Below are 15603 nucleotides of genomic sequence, written 5' to 3'. Positions count from 1 at the left end.
TCACATCACATCACTACATCACATCACAGCATACAGCATACCCCATTCCATCACATTACATATCATCGCATCACAACTTATAAATAACATTGCTAGTTTGGACTGGCAATAACCAAGTAAGTGAGCAAGTGAGCAAATGAGCGACTGACTGTCTGTAGATCGCTAATAGGGAGAGTGCGCTGCGCACCACTTTTAACCACATCACCAACTCAACACAGGGCGACCGACATAAGTTCGCCGGGTTCGACCTTTCTTTAAACTTTTTATAACTTTGTACTTTAAGTATTTTATAGAAATATGTATATGTTCATAATTCCTTTCTCATCTTGTACATGAATTTCTCTTATTTTATCTGATAGACAGCCACGCTGAACTATCGATATTAATTTTCTTGCACTTTTTGAGTTTTTGTTGCTTTTTCTTTTCATTGATTCTTTTCCTTGAATTTTTTTTGTCTTTCAAAAGAAAAGAAAACTAGTTATTACCTTCCCGTGAAGGTAAATTATGAACTTAGGAAGTCCATGTTGCAGGCCACGAGGATTTGCTAGAATACGCAATAGAAAATTTGTACATTCGTTTAATTACCTTTTTTATTGCGTTTTTTTATTTCCTTCTTTTTTTCTTGGCAAAACTGAATTTATAACACTAATCTAACTTACTACATAGATAAAATTAATTTATTAATATTTTCTTTATATTTTTTTATAATAATTTACGCGAGCACTACGAATGTGTATACGCATGTTTTTCTGTACAAACCGGAACTAAAAGTTTCATGTGGTGAAAATTACAAGCCAGCCCATGTGGACACTTAGTTCTGTATAATAGAGTAGGAAATCCACTAGGATTGTTGTTCCTATTTGTTTCTTTTCTTTTTTACTTTCAGCCGCCCGCCGCTCCAGCCTTGGTACCTAGTCTGCAGATGAGCGTGGTGACTTCCACGATTGGTAATATGATACATTGATAAATCTTGTTTATTCTCCTTTTTTTGCGCCCTTTACACATTTTTTTATTTTTATTATATTACATACTGATACACATTAGTGGATCACTGCTAAGAAACACTCACGACACTTTTTGAATTATATTAGGTGAGATAGGTAAAGGGTGGTCTATTAATAGGTATAATTTGTTTATTGCATTTCTTTATTCTAGTTTTAAGTTAATTAAATTTTTTTCTCAAATTTGTATCAATCCCACATCTTGAATTGTGAAAAGGGTGTTCCTTTAGAAAGTTTCACACTTTTTTTTTCATATCATTCAAATCTTTGTCTATGTTTTTTTTTGAATTCATAAATAGATTAACATTTAATATTTTGGTTCAGGGTAGATATAGATAACTTAAGATCCCATAATCATGGGTTGAAATAATTAGACATATAAGAGTGAATAAAACATTGTGAAAAATAAATCTAGTTAGAAAAATAAATGATTTATTTCAAATTCCATAGTTGAATAGTACTAAGAATGATGCAGGTCTAGATTTTTCTTTGTGTTAGTGTGGGTGTTGCCCTTGTGGCACACTAGGAATGAGTGAGGTGTTGCTACTAGACTGACAGACCATGTAGTAGGCCCGACTTTAGACTTTAACAGACGGACGAAGTCAGGATAAGGGAACTCCACTAGGTTATCGGAGTCAAAGTGGAGTTCAAGGTTGTTCATGCCTCATGAGCAAGAGGGGAGGGATGACTCCACCTGACACGGACGGTCTCCTACCGCTTTCCTTTCTTTCCATTGTTTTCTTTCCCTTCTTTTTTTTTGACTCCTTTTCTGGTCCCTGATCTCCACCTATAGGCATGTTAATTATAATTTTGTTTTTGTGACTGTGGGTCGAGGAAGGTGGCAAGAACCGCGCCTCAACGCCGACGAGCCTCAGCCGGGCTACCACCATGCCTAACCGCCACCCTTCTCGCCCCGGACCAAGCAGTTACATTACACTTAGTTTCAGTATTTGTAAAACGGTGTGACTTGTTTGCAGTTAAATAGTTTGCGCATGCGCCACCGCACACTTTAAACATGACCGATTAATGTGAGTTGTAAGTAAGTAATATACACGTAATGTAATAGTTTGTTGTTGTATTTTGGCACATCATATTGATGTGTTATCATTGTGAAATAACAAGAGAACAAATTAAGATAAAGAAACACAAGTAAGGGTGTCTAAGTTTGGGTGCAACTGAACATTATATACTCAGCGTGAGCTTCAATTTTACAGTTGTTCATTTCAGATAAATTTCTTTTTTACATAGCACGTGGCACCGCCCTTAAAAAAAAAGTCTCCCAATTTTCTCTTACAATAAAACTTGATAAGTGAAATATCATTAATACAAAACTATTGCGGCGAATATTAGCATCGCTATACTGTTAGTAAATAATCATAACAACAAAAACAGCAAGCAGCCACACTTATGTACATGTGCACATTAAAGCAAGCAGGCACACTTCCATAGAAGGCGACGAAGAATATTCCACACAAATTTCCAGCAGTTTAAAGCAAAGATATTGTCTCACATACACAAATGTAGTCATCAGCTTAGAGCAGAAGTTGTTACTCACACATACACACGCATATAGCTATATAACCAAGAATAAGAACGGTTCCATGTTCGCGAAAAATCTAGACCTTATGAGAAATATGCGAACGAGAGCATAAAAGCAGCGCAAGCTGAGGAATCAGTAATAAGTTTGATTTAAACACTCTATTAACTGTAGTATAATATAATTGTGACGCACTACTCCCAAAATAGTCTAAATAAAAACTGTTTTGCAATATAAAAGTTGGCGTGGTCTTTAGCCGATTCCTTCCATTGTTGCTAGAAATTTTCCTGCTGTAATATGTGTACCCAATCTTATAACGATCCGTTAATTTTTCTTCGAGTTATGGCTCCCGAAACATAGAAGATTAGTCTAAAAAGGGGCAGCGTCACGCCCATTTTAAAAAATTTGATTTTTTTTCCTTAGTTCTTGTTATAACTCTACTTGGGAAAGGAATGTAATTAATATTAAGTTCTGTTTTGCAAAGATATAGCTTATTTTATTTGTCCACGCCCCTTTTAAAAATCTTTTATATAATATTGGGCCTGGTCCTTAACCGATTTCGAAAACTTTCTTCGCAATATTATTTATAGTAAAGGCAACCTCTCTGCCGAATTTTGTTATGATAGGTTTAACGGTTTTTGTTTTATGATTATTTATGTTTTGAAAACTGATTTTATCAAGAGTCTTAAAATCATTCCACACGTAAAATTTGAACGTTCTAAGTGTATTATTTACTAAATAATCAGGTTTTTTGTGTTTTCCAAAATGTTATATATACAAAAAGTGGGCGTGGTTATCATCCGATTTTGCTCATTTTGAATAATAATCTATTCTGTGACCTGATAAGCCCGTATACCAAATTTGTTAAATATATCTCAATATTTGCTCAAGTTATTGCGGACACACGGACAGACAGACGAACGGATGGACGGACATAGCTAAATCAAATTTTTTTCGATACTGATGATTTTAATATATGAAGGTCTATATTTATCTCGATTCCTTTATACCTGTACAACCAACCGGTATCCAATCAAAATTATGTGTACAGGTACAGCTGGGTATAAAAACAACAACAACTTATGTACGTGAGCGATTCGGGAGGAGTGGATGTAAAATTGTAAAATCGTGTAATCTTGCCAGGTAAGTCAGTTGGTTTGCTGCCACTGCAAATAACCATTTATGATTGTTGAGCACGTTCGGTGTTAAGTATTATGTTGTAAATTTTTTTATTTATTTATTAACAGTTGCTGTTCCTTTTTTTTTTTTTTATATCCAACCCTATATGCTTTTAAAAAGTTTTCTAAGCAAACAAAATTCTTACTGAGCCAAAAAAGACCATAGTTTGTAAAGTCTCGCTATTCAATAAGAAGTAGTGTTGAGAGTGCACATAAGTCAGCAGCCAATTTTGTTGTTGTTATTGATGTGACAGCATATCGACCTGCTTAGACGAATTCAAGAATTGTCAACTAAATCGTACCGTGGATTTGGTCTGTGAAATGATGAAACTAGAAAGAGTCGGGAGATATTTGTATATTAACATGAAATTAATTCGTCTATTGAAGGGCCAAGTCCTATTGCCATTGCCGTGCAGTCGTCGGCACAGGAAATTAGTAGTAGCTCCTTCTGGTGCTGAAGGCAGATTTAATGTAAAAATTAAACAGAAGTGGCGTGAGACATCACCCTGTTGCACTCTCTGTTTAATTCTCCAAAGTTTTGAGGTTTCGTCCCTAAATTGAATCGACGCTTGCCGACCATTTAGATAATTTGCGGCACATATTTTTAGAGAATGGGATGGAGTGAACCTTCTATGTCTTGGATTAGCTGGCCGTCGTTGACTTTGCCTAAAGCTTTTTACAGGTCATCATCATGCTCTACAAGTCACTTGTCGTACTCGTCCTGCTATATGGTGCAGAAGCATAGACCATGACAGAAGCGGCTCTGGGAGTATTCGAGAGAAAAGTTCCTCAAAAGATTCCTCTACGCTGTACGAGCTATGCGCAGACAAAGTTTATAAATAAATTTGTACATGTACATGTGAGACTATTGTCAACAAAATACAGCGACTTAAAACGAAGCGGTTATGCTGATTGGGCGAATGAAAGTTGACACTCCGGCTAAGAAAGTTTTTTTTATCGGAACCCGCCTATGGAAGCAGAGGAAGAGGGGGCCCACTCCGCTGGAAGCACCAGGTGGAAAACTATTTAAACTCCCTTGTTGTGACCAATTGACGCCAGTTTGCACAGCGAACAAGCAACCGGCGCGCCTTCTTTGACGGCCAATACCGTTTAAACTGTTAAGCGCCAATTAAGTAAATACAGTTTTGACAGGTCAAGTGCCACGAGTGCCATCATATAATAGATCAGTCCGTAATTTATCTTTATGTCTACGGCATCTAGCGCTATGGTGGTGCTTTGCATATTGCGGAAGCTATACTGTAGGTGGCTAAGCGAGTATTCGCTGTAAAGTGATATAGCAGGACGGTTTCCAATGTCTTCGCTACTGGCAAGAGGAGTGATATCGACCGATGTGACTCACCTTTATTAGCTGGTTTTCTAGGCTTAATTAGTAGAATTATCCTTGCCATTTTTCATTGTTCGGGAATGACAAAGTACTTCAACAAAAAAGTTTAAAACGTGCATCAGGTAGCTTACTTTCTCATTGGCAAGTGGTTTCAGCATTGGTACGGCTTTACTGTCTGGGCCCAATGATTTAGAGGGCTTGACGTTTTTAATGGCTTTTTCAACTTCTGTGGGAATGGGTGGAACCTCGTGTTTGTGCTTATGTGCCTGTTTGTTTGCACATCGTCCAGGCTTGTTTACTGAAGAATGCAAATGAATTACAAATTTCCGGCAAAACGTGCTGGCCATTTTTCTTCGAGTGAGACAAACTAAATGGAGTTACAGTGAAATGACAGCCCATACCGTGGGAAGCGATTGTCAGATGGTTGTCTTATAGTAATCGGATCGTAAATTGTATTCTAACTTTGAAAAAGTGAAATCTCGGGTCAACTAAGGAAGTGCTGACTGCCGCCACCTTTTTCTCGATATCGAGATCCTTGTGACTAGTTTTTGAATGCATGCCCTCATCGAAACTACTAGGGTTCATACCTTAAAACTAGTTTCAGTGCCGTCATAACAACGGCATGTAAAAGTAATCGATTTAGTTGTTTCCACTTAGTTGGAACAGCTGCCACCCAACCAACCCATAACCTATGGATCTTAACAAATTTCTGGTGATTATTATTGGTATAGGCTTTCCGCCTTTTATGAATTTTTCAAAAGCATTTCAAACATTTGCATTTAGTATTTAAAATTATTTACCTCGAATTACCTTGACTTCAAATGCGTGACTCTTTACATATTCGCTTAAGTAAACAATTGCACTCAACTTGTTGCAAATCACTTAAGTCTTCGTTATAATAGTTTAACTTGAACGCAGTTTAGGCCTGATTGTCTTTTCTGACGAGATCTTACTACTGAAGAGCAGCACTCAATAGTTTTAATGCAAATATTTGCTCACTTCATACGCTACTTGATATGCATATCTTGTCAAGAATTTATGTTAATTAACTAAACAACTGCTTAAACAAACATACATGCATACATATACACTTCCAGTCAAATACGCATAACTCTGCACTTCATTAGCGTACACAAATAATTGCTTATGACCGTTTCGATTAAGGAGTTAAAGCCGTGTAACAAGCGTTAGTGCATGTCAATTTTAATCACAATATGCGTAGTTTCAATAAAAATTCGGATTAATTTATAAATTGCTCTCTATTGCCCAACGCTTTGCCACCAAAAATAAATGGATTTATGTATACCGGCCGTAAAAGGCGACTAAATTAGTTTAGTTTAGTTTAGTTTAGTTTAGTTTAGTTTAGTTTAGTTTAGCTTAGTTTAGTTTAGTTTAGTTTAGTTTAGCTTAGTTTAGTTTAGTTTAGTTTAGCTTAGTTTAGTTTAGTTTAGTTTAGTTTAGTTTAGTTTAGTTTAGTTTAGTTTAGTTTAGTTTAGTTTAGTTTAGTTTAGTTTAGTTTAGTTTAGTTTAGTTTAGTTTAGTTTAGTTTAGTTTAGTATAGTTTAGTTTAGTTTAGTTTAGTTTAGTTTAGTTTAGTTTAGTTTAGTTTAGTTTAGTTGGTTTAGTTGTTTTAGTTTAGTTTAAATTTAGTTTAGTTTAGTTTATTTTAGTTTAGTTTAGTTTAGTTTAATTTAGTTTAGTTTATTTTAGTTTAGTTTAATTTAGTTTAGTTTAGTTTGATTTCGTTATTTTAGTTTAGTTTAGTTTAGTTTAATTTAGTTTAGTTCAGTTTAGTTTAGTTTAGTTTAGTTTATTTTAGTTTAGTTTAGTTTAGTTTAGTTTAGTTTAGTGGGTGGGTGGGTTTTAGTGGGTATATTAGTGGAACCACGTTTAGAGCGATCAAAATTTCAAAAACCCTAGGGTTATCTTTTAGCTAATATTGTACATTTACTACTTGTATACAATAACTCCTACGTTGAGGATTGAGCTGAATCGCGGGGGATGTGTTTCCACCTCAATTGTGGGGAGAGTGAAGAGAGTTCACCCATAGATTCTTTCCAGGTATACTATAAAGTTTTCCATTGGTACTACCTGCTCCAGAGAATTCGACATCTTGTCCGTCTCAAAAATATCAATCATTGAAAACTAACTCTGAAGATCAGAAGAAAGTGTTGGCTACATCCCATAATTGTGGTTGGAGTTGACGGAAGATGCATTATATGAACTTGGCTGAGTATGTCGCTTGACAGCAGTGGACAGGCTGCTTATGCGAAGATATTGTTGAAGCGAAAACACGTTTTTGCATGTCTGTGAAATGAAAAGGTTGGCCACAGCCTTTGATTGTGTTTGAAGATATGAGTTTAAATGGAGCTTAAAGATTATGTACTTGTATCGTATAGCTTTGTCAAGGGGTCGAGGATTCGAACAAGATACATTTAGCTTATAACGTGAGAAGGTGCATAGCGTTGGGCAAAGAGCTTTCATTTAAGTGTAACCGCGTTTAATTTGTTGCGTCTCTCCCACAAATCGTCCTTGCAGCGAGAGTGCTTCATACTCTCTGCTCTGGGAAGGTGTTGAACCTAACCCCGGCCCAGAGAAATAGTTTTGTTGCGTGTGCCGAAAGCAAATCTCTTTAGGATGGTCATACGCATGAAAAATACTGCTACCACAACAACAACAACTATCTTTGTCAAGAGCCAGAACCCAACTCAGGACCTCCAGACCTCGGTTGTTGAATTGCGATGTATATAAATTTACTTCTGGATCGGAGCAAACATATTGGACACAAAGTCAAGTGATTTAGCATTCATCTAAAGGCTATAGGAATGGACAACGAGGCGCATGGAACAAAAAGTTGTGCTGGGGCAAAGAAACGGTAAAATCCCTTTCAATGATGTTTTACTAATTACAAGAAATCTGGAACAGCAAACGTAGTGAGAAAGCCGGTCACGGAATGTGGGTGACATTTTCAAAATATGGTGAAGATTTTCAATCCACGGGCGCTAAGTCGCTACGTCGACAGCGATTCTTATGCATTAGGCTTTTGAAATTAAACTGAGCTTTACTCCTACCCCTGTGTAGTCCCTTAACGAAAAATGTAACTCGAAATACCAGCTGGTGCAAATAGTCACAGCCAAAAGTTCAAGTTCATACGACAGCGTCCACATGATTAATTAACATTTTTTTACGAGTTTACTGAACTCAACTGGTTTAAATATAGATTTAATATGTAAATACTAAATACATACATATGTGTGTATTTTTATATGGTTCTTTTAATGGATACTCACATTTTCCAGCTTGGCCACAGTCTCATAAAGCGTCATATTATTGACTTTGCCATATTGCACAATAAAATCGATATCATCATCAACAATCGCATCTTCGATTGAGGTTTCACTAGTTGCGACGTCTTTAGTAACATTTTCGGTAGAGGACATATTAGGACTATCTTCGCTTGTTGCTTTGTTGAGCGTGAAATCGGTGGCCTCGAAACCAGGTTGACGCCATGCAAGACTAATTGAGGTATTTGTTACAGAGGTAGCGTGAACATCTTCAGCTGGACCAGGTATGCTCTCGGTGCCTACGGAGAGGATGAGTGAAAAAAATTAAATCGGAGATATAATTAGAGTTATGACATCATAATGACATTTTCGAAATTATATCTTACAAGTAATGAATTATGAGTTTTTCAGACCTTACATAAATTTTAACACTATGGACACATTCACTCTATATGCAGTCTTTATTGACCGCCCAGTTCAATCTAACGCTGAAATTTCAATAAAGAAGTATTATACACTTGTCCTACTTTATCTAACATATTGTAATGAATTCTGGGAAATTCTTGATAATTATACACATTCTGTTAAAGTTCGAATCGCTGAACTGTCGAAAAAATAACTATAATATTCAGTATTGCAAACTAGTCGTTATTAGGCTACTTTGGGAGTAGGACTTCACAATCACAATTATATATCACTAATAGCGTGTTTAAATCAAACTGATAAGTTAGTCCTCAGCTAGCGCTGCTTTTATTCTCTCTTGCCTTGCTTGCATATTTCTCCTAAGATCTAGAATTTTCACGAACTTGCCTTCTGGAACAGTTTTATCTAATACTTGGTTATTTAGCTATATGCGTGTTTATGTGTGAGTAACAACTTCTGCTCTTAGCTGATGGTTATGTGTATGGAATATTCTTCGTTGCCTTGTACATAAGTGCGGCTGCTTTCTTTAATGTGTACATGTACAGAAGTGTGGCTGCTTGCTGCTTTTGTTGTTGTGATTATTTACTAACAGCATAGTGATGCTAATATTCGGCACAATATGCCTTTCTTACTCTTCTCCATAATCAAATTTTTTGTGCGTACGCGCCTGCAACCCTAACTTTCATGTAGCAACAGAAGACCAGCGTGGTCCTCAGGGTAGCGGAAAACGTTTTCGACCATACTAGTTGTCACTTGAACTCGTCAGACCTCTAGTGTCGCCACCGGTAGTACGAATTGAAGCACTCACTGCTCTGTTACATCATTAAATGGAACATAGCTGTGTGACAAATTGATCAGCGGCTTGGAGCGGTAGTAGTTTTATTGTGGCACAGCGTCCGCATTTTTAACCTAAATCACCATGAGAAGAGTTTTTGTTAACTTCGTTCATTCCACCTATCGGTGGGTAGGAGTGATATGTTGAAAAGCCTCGCTCTGGTGGGGAATATTGGCTTATCCGAGGCACATTCCTTTTCTTACCACCAACTTTACTACACTTACTTTTCTTCTATGCATGACTATTTCAGTAGGCGTCATAATGCCCGTTTGACATCATACCTTGCCTAGTCCTCGTGATTTGTATTGTATCATCCTAATTATGAAGCTAAGAAGAAGTGCTCTTTCTTCAGATCTACACATTTCAGTAGACATCTACCCAAAGGGATTGCTATGGTCAATTAGCGCCACAGCCAAGAGCTGTCTCGACCCAATATTCATACAATCGGGTAAAGCCGGAGTCACTGTCTCTCCGAGAAAGCAAGAGTCTTGGTGTTGCCTGCCTTATAACCCATTTCACCCGTCCTCCCCCTTTTTGGCATATTAACAATTTTTTATTCTCCTTTTCTGACTTGCAGCTTTCGAGATAGTTGCTTTCCCGCTTCAGGTGCCCCTTGTCTTCTTTCTACGAAAGTATTTATCTTGTCGATGCGGCTGGCCAGCTGCGTGGAACTAGACACTTCAGCCTCTTAAAATCAAGCTTTTTGTCGAGTACTACCGTTTCATTCAGCCTGAAGCTACTTCCTCCTCATACCTGTCGCAGTTTCGAGGGGTTTGTCATGGCGAGTTGCTTTCAACTTGTTTCCACTTCTTCGCAGTCCCATGACAAACGCTATCTCACCTGGTGGCTTCGGTCTATCATTACTCTCAAAAGCTGAACAGTTTCCAAACCTTTCAGGGAAGGAGGAGCTCGGATCACCTAGAAATATTCATCGTGATCCCATCAAGTCGTATTTTAATGGTACTATTTTTCAAAACGTTCCACATCTGTATCCGATAAAGGACCATCAACATCGAATTTTCTTATCGCTGCTTGAAGAAGAAGAAGAGAATTTGTAATACTAGTCGATATTACCTTCTTAAATCAGCTTCTCTGTTTGGGCTCACCTGCAACTAAGTTCATAGACTTTTTCACTGCCTTTGATCTTCACATCTGACTCATCACTTGTAGGAATATCATCTTCTTTGGCTTGCGTTACTATTTCTCCTCGCGCCTACTAGTCTTCGTTTTAAATTTCTAAGTGATTCGAGTTCAGCTGTATTAGCTTCAGCTGTATTAGTGGCCTATTATTGAATGGGGGAAAAAGAACCGTCTTAATCATGGCTGCCTGATATGTGTAACTTTGATAGGCACGGTCCATATGATAGAGAGAGTGGAGGGGTTCGCTGGCAACTAAGCCACTTCGTCACATTCTCAAACGAGGCAGAAATTAGCTAAGTCCTTGTATCATCTACAAGATTCCTGATGGCTAGGGTTTAATTGGAGTCATCGCATCACATGAGACGAAAAAAAATTGTCCTAATGAGAGCATCATTAATACTTACAACAACAATGTAAAGATTCTTAAATAACTCAGTGGGTTTAATCGATATGTATAATTGAAAAGATTTTGCCGTCATTCGGCTAGACATTAGTGACAATAAGCTTTGTTTGCTGTGTTTTTATACTCAGTTGAGCAGAGCTCACAGAGTATATTAACTTTGATTGGATAACGGTTGGTGGTACAGGTATAAAGGAATCGATATAGATATAGACTTCCATATATCAAAATCATCAGTATCGAAAAAAAATTTGATTGAGCCATGTCCGTCCGTCCGTCCGTCTGTCCGTTAACACGATAACTTGAGTAAATTTTGAGGTATCTTGATGTAATTTGGTATGTATATTCCTGGGCACTCATCTCAGATCGCTATTTAAAATGAACGATATCGGACTATAACCACGCCCACTTTTTCGATATCGAAAATTTCGAAAAACAGAAAAAATGCGACAATTCATTGCCAAAGGTGGATAAAGCGATGAAAATTGGTAGATGGGTTGAAGTTATGACGCAGAATAGAAAATTAATAAGATTTTGGACAATGGGCGTGGCACCGCCCACTTTTACAAGAAGGTAATTTAAAAATTTGCAAGCTGTAATTTGGCAGTCGTTGAAGATATCATGATGAAATTTGGCAGGAACGTTACTACTATTACTATATATGTGCTAAATAAAAATTGGCAAAATTGGATGAAGAACACGCCCACTTTTTAAAAAAAATTTTTTTTTAATTCAAATTTTAACAAAAAAATTAATATCTTTACTGTATATAAGTAAATTAAGTCAAAATTCAACTCCAGTAATGATATGATGCAACAAAATACAAAAATAAAAGAAAATTTCAAAACGGGCGTGGCTCCGCCCATTTTCATTTAGTTTGTCTAGAATAATTTTAATGCCATAAGTCGAACAAAAATTTACCAATCCTTCTTAAATTTGGTAGGGGCATAGATTTTATGACGTTAACTGTTTTCTGTGAAAATGGGCGAACTCGGTGAAGCCACGCCCAGTTTTTATACACAGTTCACCGTCTGTCCTTCCGCTCGGCCGTTAACACAATAACTTGAGCAAAAACCGATATATCTTTACTAAACTTAGTTCACGTACTTACCTGAACTCACTTTATCTTGGTATAAAAAATGGCCAAAATCCGACCATAACCACGCCCACTTTATCGATATCGAAAATTACGAAAAATGAAGCAAATGCCATAATTCTATACCAAATACGAAAAAAGGGATGAAACATGGTAATTGGATTGGTTTATTGACGCAAAATATAACTTTGGAAAAAACTTTGTAAAATGGGTGTGACACCTACCATATTAAGTAGAAGAAAATGAAAAAGTTCTACAAGGCGAAATCAACAGACCTTGGAATCTTGGCAGGAATACTGTTAGTGGTATTGCATATATAAATAAATTAGCAGTACCCGACAGATGATTTTCTGGATCACCTGGTCCAATTTTGGTCGATATCGCGAAACTGCCTTCACATATATGTACATCTAAGGGCCACTCGCTTTTAAAACCCTCATTAATACCTTTAATTTGATATCCATATCGTACAAACACATTCTAGAGTCACCCCTGGCCCACCCTAATGGCGATATCTCGAAAAGGCGTCCACCTGTAGACCTAATGCCCAGTCCCTCTTAAAATGCTCAGTAACACCTTTCGTTTGATACCCATATCGTACAAACATTCTAGAGTCACCCCTGGCCCACCCTAATGGCGATATCTCGAAAAGGCGTCCACCTATAGACCTAATGCCCACTCCCTCTTAAAATGCTCAGTAACACCTTTCATTTGATTCCCATATCGTACAAACACATTCTAGAGTCACCCCTGGTCCACCTTTATGGCGATATCTCGAAACGGCGTCCACCTATGGAACTAAGGAGCACTCCCTTTGAAAATACTCATTAACACCTTTCATTTCATACCCATATCGTACAAACATATTCTAGAGTCACCCCTGGTCGACCTTTATGGCGATTTCTCGAAAAGGCGTTCACCTATAGAACTAAAGCCCATTCCATTTTAAAATACTCATTACCACCTTTCATTTGATACCCATATCGTACAAACACATTCTAGAGTCACCCCTGGCCCACCCTAATGGCGATATCTCGAAAAGGCGTCCACCTATAGACCTAATGCCCACTCCCTCTTAAAATGCTCAGTAACACCTTTCGTTTGATACCCACATCGTACAAATATTCTAGAGTCACCCTTTGTCCACCTTTATGGCGATATCTCGAAAAGGCGTCCACCTATGGAACTAAGGATCACTCCCTTTGAAAATACTCATTAACACCTTTCATTTCATACCCATATCGTACAAACATATTCTAGAGTCACCCCTGGTCGACCTTTATGGCGATTTCTCGAAAAGAAACATTCTAGAGTCACCCTTGCTCCACCTTTACGGCGATATCTCGAAAAGGCGTCCACCTATAGAACTAAGGATTACTCCCTTTTAAAATACTCATTACCACCTTTCATTTGATACCCATATCGTACAAACACATTCTAGAGTCACCCCTGGCCCACCCTAATGGCGATATTTCGAAAAGGCGTCCACCTATAGACCTAAAGCTCACTCCCTCTTAAAATGCTCAGTAACACCTTTCGTTTGATACCCATATCGTACAAACATTCTAGAGTCACCCCTGGCCCACCCTAATGGCGATATCTCGAAAAGGCGTCCACCTATAGACCTAATGCCCACTCCCTCTTAAAATGCTCAGTAGCACCTTTCGTTTCATACCCATATCGTACAAACATTCTAGAGTCACCCTTGCTCCACCTTTATGGCGATATCTCGAAAAGGCGTCCACCTATAGAACTAAGGATTACTCCCTTTTAAAATACTCATTACCACCTTTCATTTGATACCCATATCGTACAAACACATTCTAGAGTCACCCCTGGCCCACCCTAATGGCGATATTTCGAAAAGGCGTCCACCTATAGACCTAAAGCTCACTCCCTCTTAAAATGCTCAGTAACACCTTTCGTTTGATACCCATATCGTACAAACATTCTAGAGTCACCCCTGGCCCACCCTAATGGCGATATCTCGAAAAGGCGTCCACCTATAGACCTAATGCCCACTCCCTCTTAAAATGCTCAGTAACACCTTTCATTTGATTCCCATATCGTACAAACACATTCTAGCGTCACCCCTGGTCCACCTTTATGGCGATATCTCGAAACGGCGTCCACCTATGGAACTAAGGATCACTCCCTTTGAAAATACTCATTAACACCTTTCATTTCATACCCATATCGTACAAACATATTCTAGAGTCACCCCTGGTCGACCTTTATGGCGATTTCTCGAAAAGGCGTTCACCTATAGACCTAATGCCCACTCCCTCTTAAAATGCTCAGTAACACCTTTCGTTTGATACCCATATCGTACAAACATTCTAGAGTCACCCCTGGCCCACCCTAATGGCGATATCTCGAAAAGGCGTCCACCTATAGACCTAATGCCCACTCCCTCTTAAAATGCTCAGTAACACATTTCATTTGATTCCCATATCGTACAAACACATTCTAGCGTCACCCCTGGTCCACCTTTATGGCGATATCTCGAAACGGCGTCCACCTATGGAACTAAGGATCACTCCCTTTGAAAATACTCATTACCACCTTTCATTTGATACCCATATCGTACAAACACATTCTAGAGTCACCCCTGGCCCACCCTAATGGCGATATTTCGAAAAGGCGTCCACCTATAGACCTAATGCCCACTCCCTCTTAAAATGCTCAGTAACACCTTTCATTTGATTCCCATATCGTACAAACACATTCTAGAGTCACCCCTGGTCCACCTTTATGGCGATATCTCGAAACGGCGTCCACCTATGGAACTAAGGATCACTCCCTTTGAAAATACTCATTAACACCTTTCATTTCATACCCATATCGTACAAACATATTCTAGAGTCACCCCTGGTCGACCTTTATGGCGATTTCTCGAAAAGGCGGTCACCTATAGAACTAAAGCTCATTCCCTTTTAAAATACTCATTACCACCTTTCATTTGATACCCATATCGTACAAACACATTCTAGAGTCACCCCTGGCCCACCTTAATGGCGATATCACGAAAAGGCGTCCACCGATAGACCTAAGGCCCGCTCCCTCTTAAAATGCTCAGTAACACCTTTCATTTGATACCCATATCGTACAAACAAATTCTAGAGTCAGCCCTGGTCCACCTTTATGGCGATATCCCTAAATGGCGTCCATCCATAGAACTATGGCCTACTCTCTCTTAAAATACTCTTTAATACCTTCCATTTGATTCACATGTCATACAACCACATTCCAGGGTTACCCTAGGTTCATTTTCCTACATGGTGATTTTACTTATTTTGTCTCCATAGCTCTCAACTGAGTATGTAATGTTCGGTTACACCCGAACTTAGCCTTCCTTACTTGT

The 15603-nt window shown here is 38.2% G+C and overlaps 1 protein-coding gene across 7 annotated transcripts in view; it reads right to left on the bottom strand.

Moving 5' to 3' along the window:
- LOC137251714 (Ig-like and fibronectin type-III domain-containing protein 1) overlaps window positions 1–15603 on the bottom strand; it is a 132539-nt gene that overhangs the window by 21433 nt on the left and 95503 nt on the right. For all 7 annotated transcript variants that reach the window (XM_067786499.1, XM_067786506.1, XM_067786503.1 and 4 more), the window contains one exon: window positions 8352–8644. In XM_067786499.1, coding sequence (XP_067642600.1) covers window positions 8352–8644 — 293 coding nt within the window. The remainder of the gene's footprint in view (window positions 1–8351; window positions 8645–15603) is intronic.

The sequence above is a fragment of the Eurosta solidaginis genome, chromosome 5, assembly GCF_040869045.1.
Source record: "Eurosta solidaginis isolate ZX-2024a chromosome 5, ASM4086904v1, whole genome shotgun sequence".
NCBI lineage: Eukaryota > Metazoa > Arthropoda > Insecta > Diptera > Tephritidae > Eurosta > Eurosta solidaginis.
The sequence above is the reverse complement of the archived record's forward strand: the minus strand, read 5'-3'. Positions and strand labels throughout refer to the sequence as shown.